The sequence below is a fragment of the Cavia porcellus genome, unplaced genomic scaffold (genome assembly GCF_034190915.1).
Source record: "Cavia porcellus strain 051 isolate PalLab524CR breed Dunkin Hartley unplaced genomic scaffold, mCavPor4.1 scaffold_13, whole genome shotgun sequence".
Lineage (NCBI taxonomy): Eukaryota > Metazoa > Chordata > Mammalia > Rodentia > Caviidae > Cavia > Cavia porcellus.
The window spans coordinates 31552673-31558178 of NW_026947496.1; the positions used below are offsets into that span (position 1 = coordinate 31552673).

The following is a 5506-nucleotide window of genomic DNA, read 5'->3' on the forward strand; positions in this document are numbered from 1 at the left end:
GAATCCTACAAACTTGTGTTTTTGGGCCCACACAAACTATCTATGCCAATCCCTGACATTGGGCACCTGACATTGGGCAACATCTCTGTTTTCCAAGCAGGGTTTCGCAGGGATAGTGCCTCGCTTTCTGGCTTTATGTCTAGCACTGGCCACTGCCTCTGATTGTCCCCTTACCCCGGGAAGCTCATATACCTGTGAGCTCCATGTGGCTAAGCAGGGCCCCTTTGGCTGTGCCTCTCATATCATTCTGCTATGGAAACAACCCCAGGGCATTTCAGGGGCCAGGCCACAGGCAGATGCCCTCCACCAGCTGGACACTGCTCAGTATTCTGGCAGCTCTGCTTTGTAATAAGACTAGAGAGCAAGGACATTGTCTGTATCAATTTTTATTAAGGTTTAATTGAGAAAATTCAAAAATAATCACATGAGTCACCAGTCAAGAGCCAGTTCAGGGCAGAGAGCAGTTTACTGAGCAGAGGACGGATGGGCATTGGGCAGGGGACACCTGGCAAACTGTACCCTGTGCAGTCCTGGGCATTGGCCTGGGCTCCTGACTTGTACTTCCTGGTAAGATAGATTTTGACGCACTGAAGCCCCCAAGTATCTTCAAACTTTGGGTTCCAAGGTCCTATAGCTTCAGGGCAAGGAAAGGCCTCAGTGCTGACTCAGGCGCCTCAGCGTGGGCCTGCTCCAGGTACCACGTGGCAGTTTCCAGTCTCATTCCTCCATCCTCATCCCACCCAACATCACACAGCTACTGTTTTACCCAGCTGAGGGACAGGGGAACGAAACACTAAGCAGTGGTCCCTTACTAACGAAAACTTACTAATAAAAAGCAGCAGCAGAAACCATCATGGGCAATTAGAGCAATTAGCTGGTACTTGGAGGTAATCAAGGTGGGAAGGGGCTTTTGGTGAGGGGTCTTTGCTCCAGGAGTGAGTATGTATGGAACAGCATGATTTCCTGAATGGTTTTGCTGAGCGGCTGAGGCTGGAGTCTGACAGGACCTGGGACACTGACAGTGAGGGAAGAGGGGAGACTGTCCAGAAGTGCAGGCTTGCTGAGCCCACGGGTCACAGACTGCCGGGATCAGCACTGGCTGCCGGGGAAGCAGTGGATGCTGGTGAGCAGTGCTAGGGGAAATCAGGGCTCTGCCTGCCTCCTTTGGGGCCTGAGCTTTGCCATCTGCACACAGCTGACAAAAGGAAGAAAGCTGGAGAGTGGGGAGGGGAAGGGAATGAAGAAAGAATTAAGATGTGTTATGTATATGTACCAATCTCCATGAGAAATGCAATTATTATGGACTGCAAAAATACACTAATACAAAATAAAAATTGAAAGGGAGGAAGAGGATGAAGAGGAGGAGTAGGAGGTCAGGGGCCAGACTGAGCAGGAGTGGAGAGCAGGGGTGGACCCAGGAGCCCCACCACTACCAGGCCACCAGGGCTTCTAGCCACTGTCTCTGTCCACACCCCACTTTGGCACAGCCAGCCCTAGAGGAAGAGCTGGGGGGGGCTTATACTGGAGGCTGGGAAATTGGAAGGGTTCATGCGTGGCTCAGAGCCAGGCATGCAACATCCCCTCCTGAGTCAGGTTCTAGGGGTTCAGAGAAACAGGACAGGGGCAGCTGACTCCCTGCAGCAAGGGTCTGGAACTATACCACACCACTCCTTCTGGTCCATGCTTTTTCAGAGGCCTTAGAGGGAGACAGGAGGTGGTGTGAGAGCTGAGAACCAGGGACCATGTTGGGCTCCAGGGGAATGGGAGCCAGGTATGGCAGGCACAGGCGGAGCTGAGGCGGAGCTCAACTCTGAGATTCAGGATCCCCACCACCTCCACACCACCGAACAATCAGCACTGCCCTTTAGAAGGCCCATTTCAGATGGTGCGGCTGCTTCACAGAGCCCCACCTTTTTCTCCACGGGAAGCAGCAGGCTGGCTCAGCACGTGGTCCTCCTAGGCTTGAGCTTGGCACAGGTATCAGCCAGCCAGCAGCAGGTGTGGCAAAGGGAACTGGTCTCTCCTGGGAAGGGACCCCAAAACAGAAGGGACTGCCCTCTTCCAAAATAGAAAAGTCAACCTCTGTGGTCAGACACATTTGTTGAGCAGGAAAGTCATAGCCACTCCTCTAAGCACTTGGTCTCTGGGGAGACCATGGGTTTGGCAGCCAGCTCTGTCTACCTATGCTCTGGACCCTAGAGTAGCTCCCCCTGCTCCCTATCCACATTCCATGGCCCTGGATGCCACCCACGGCCTGCCACTGTGTGCTTTTGTACATACAGTATGGTTTGTTTTTCTTTACAGGAAAAGGGAAACAATGGTCTCCCTGTTTCTTGTGGTCAAAAGCTGTGGACGGTCCAGGAGATTCAAATCCATGGCTGTCTGCAGAAAAAGCTGCTCACAAATCATCTTCCTATCCAAGGCCATGGAGTATGAATCTCTGAGGTCAGTATTTATTTTCCTGGCTCCATTCCAAAGGCTGGGATGGGCCACAAGGCCGACCTGCCCTCTGCTAGGGCTCTCCTGTCACAATCTGATGACTCACTGGAGTGGTGGGCTGGAAAGGAAAGTGACCCCTCAAAGCTTTTGGTGGCTCCTACAGGAGAGGAGGCAAGGCCTAGGGGGTCCTGCGTGAGCCCTGTGCCTGCTGGGTAGGACGGGCTCACTTTTTAGGGCCCCAGAGAAGGCCCTTCTCTTCTCCTAACATTGACTCTAGGCTATCAGGCTCATACTCTGTCTGGGTGTCATGCTTGTCCAGTGCATCCTGCAAACCTCCAGCATCTCCACCTTTGAGTCTAAGGGAAAGGAGACAGGGCCTCAGGGAAGTGACAGGGCTCTGCGCAATGCTGCCCTGCAGAAAATGATGCAAGCTGCATACATCATGTTTCAATTTTCTAATAGCCGCACTTAAAAATATAGAAAGAAGTGAAATTAATCTTGATTGATAAACCATTTTATTATAAAACATGCAACCAATGAGACAAAATTATCCATGAAATACTTTCCGTGTGTGTCTGCGTGTGTATGAAATCTTTGAAATCAGGACATATTTCACATTTAGGGCACATTTCCTTTAGCTCTGACCCCATCCTACTGAGTGGCCACTTGAAACGAGAAGAAATGCCCCCCAACACTGCCAAATACCCACAGCAGGGGACAGTTTTCCCCGGGACAAGTCACTGCTGTGTCCCATTTCTGCCAACACTTGGTATCATCTGGCTCTCCGGCCTCTTTTCTCTGATTACCATTATTTTTAGCACCTTTTCATATGCTTCAGTGTTCAGGATTTTCTGAGGTCCCTGGCCCTTTTTGCTAATTCACAGGAATGCCCTCTCTCCTTGATGCCTGTCCTTCACACTTTCACCATTAGAATTTGGCTCTCAACCATACAGACCCTCTTCAGTGCAGGGTGGATAGGAATCCATGTTTATATTCCTCCACATACTGAGTCCACCAGTTAGCAATCTTTCTTTCTCTTACTTGTGATGCCACCACCTTGATGGTAACATGAGCCCCACCACAGCATGAACTTGTCCCTGGCCTCTTTATCGAGTGTAATTGGTCTGTCTGTCCTGCACTGAGACCCACTGAGTCATGTCTCAGTTGATCACACAGGCCCCCTCCTCTGCTACTTCTTCAGTGTGTGGGGGACATATGGGTGTCGGGGTGATATGAGGGACTGAACCCAAGACCTTTTCCCTGAGCTACATTCCTATCCTCCCTTTTTCTTTAGAGACACTGTCTAAGTAGCCAAATTGCCCAGACTGGCCTCCAGCTCACAATTCTCCTGCCTCAGCCTCCCAGAATGCTGGATAATACAGGCATGTACCAGCACACCCAGTTCCTCCTCTGCTGCTTTTAATGAACTAGGTCTCTGTTACAATTGAGTAAATTTATTAACTTCCTTAAAATACCCCACTGAAATTTTTATTGATGTTGTACTAATTCTATGAAATGATTTCAGGGAGAATTAAGATTCTGATACCTATTTACCCATTCCAGAATTATTCAAGTCTTTAATGGTTATACTTCAAAGCTTATACAAGAACTCTTTGCTCAGCAACATAAGCACCTGCTTCGCAAGCAGGCGGTCATGACTTTGATCCCTGGTACCAATGAAAAAAAAAAGAACTCTTTGTATACTTGCTTAAATTGGCTCTTGGATACCCCACCCTCAAGCTGGAAGTTGAAGTCCCAAATCCCAGTATCTCAGAACATAACAGTGCCTAGAGATAGCCTTCTGGAGGGTAGTCAAGATGACATGGTCAGGGTACACCTTGGTTTGGGTGCACCCTAATCCAATATGACTTGACAGAAACTGGGACATCATGTTGGATTCAAACAAAAGCGTTGTCCACAAGCCCTAGAGAGACCTCAAGAGAAATCAGCCCTGCCCTCGCCCTCATGTTGGACCCCACCTCCAGGCCTGGGAGGGGCAGACGCACCTGCGGTGCTTTGTCATGGGTGCCTGGGAAGCCACAACCCTCATCTTGGTTTTGAAACATGTATCTCACTTCCAGGGCTCTTCCCTAGCTTGAACTTGGGTCTCTCTGAGCTTGGTTGGGACTCAGAATCACAAATGCCTCCTAAGAGCGTCCTTTCAGTATTAGGTACCCACAGAAGGCACAAGGAAGGCATACGAGGAGGATCGGAATCAAGAAATGACTGGCAACACCCTTGAATTTGCCCACCCCACCAACAGCTCTGCGGTCCTCAGTGGGTAATTTCCCACCCTGGCTAGCTGCAAAGTGCTAAATATGCTCAGGGTCTGGTGTGTCTACACTGATGGCTCCTTCTTGCATAGAAACTCTTCTTTTTCTAATGCATGTGTTACTATCATATACTAAATTATCATGAAAGCGTTAAATCCAGGAGACTAGGAACAACTCTGCCTCCTTTACGTTAGTAAAGGTAATGGCCCAATGGTGTGGGTCACTGGCTCTGCAGTCACCCTACTACAAAGGCAGCAGAGCCCATGGCAAGAAGTTAGGAGAGGCCTGTCAACCGAATCGCCATGTTTTAAGGGACATGAATTTTAAAAATTTTTCATTGATATAAAAAATTATCACCTAAAAATTCTCCCATGTCTCTCCAATGGCAGACTTACCCCCCACACTTTAATGAATCAGATAGGACTGATTAGCCAGGCTTGATTTTGTATTTCTTCCCTATAAAACAAAACAGACCAAAACAAAACCAAAAAAAAAATCAAATTTGACTAGACTCACTCAGGAAAAAAGCTTCTTGGGGTCACAGTCACACAGAATGCATGAACACATGCTCCAGGACTGAGCTGCCCCCCTGCAGTGGCAGCTCCCTGGCTAACCTCCTGTTTCTACTGAGCAGCCCTTGCCAAGGCTGTACAGTGGGAGGGGAGGACTTCCTGAGGTGGCAGCAAGCCAACTCCCACCAACACGAATCCTTCCTTTCTTCTCGCCTGTGCTCAGATGCCACCATCCTAGCCACATTCCTGAGCCCAGTAGAGGCCAAAAACAGACACAGCTAG

General features: G+C 49.4%; 1 protein-coding gene across 1 annotated transcript in view; it reads left to right on the forward strand.

Moving 5' to 3' along the window:
* Nucleotides 1-4086, forward strand: part of Capn9 (calpain 9) — a 52692-nt gene extending 48606 nt beyond the window's left edge. The window contains exons 19-20 of the mRNA XM_063260029.1: nt 2305-2445; nt 4003-4086. Of these exons, the coding sequence (XP_063116099.1) occupies nt 2305-2436 (132 nt within the window). The 3' untranslated portion in view covers nt 2437-2445; nt 4003-4086. The remainder of the gene's footprint in view (nt 1-2304; nt 2446-4002) is intronic.
* Nucleotides 4087-5506: the final 1420 nt, after the last annotated feature.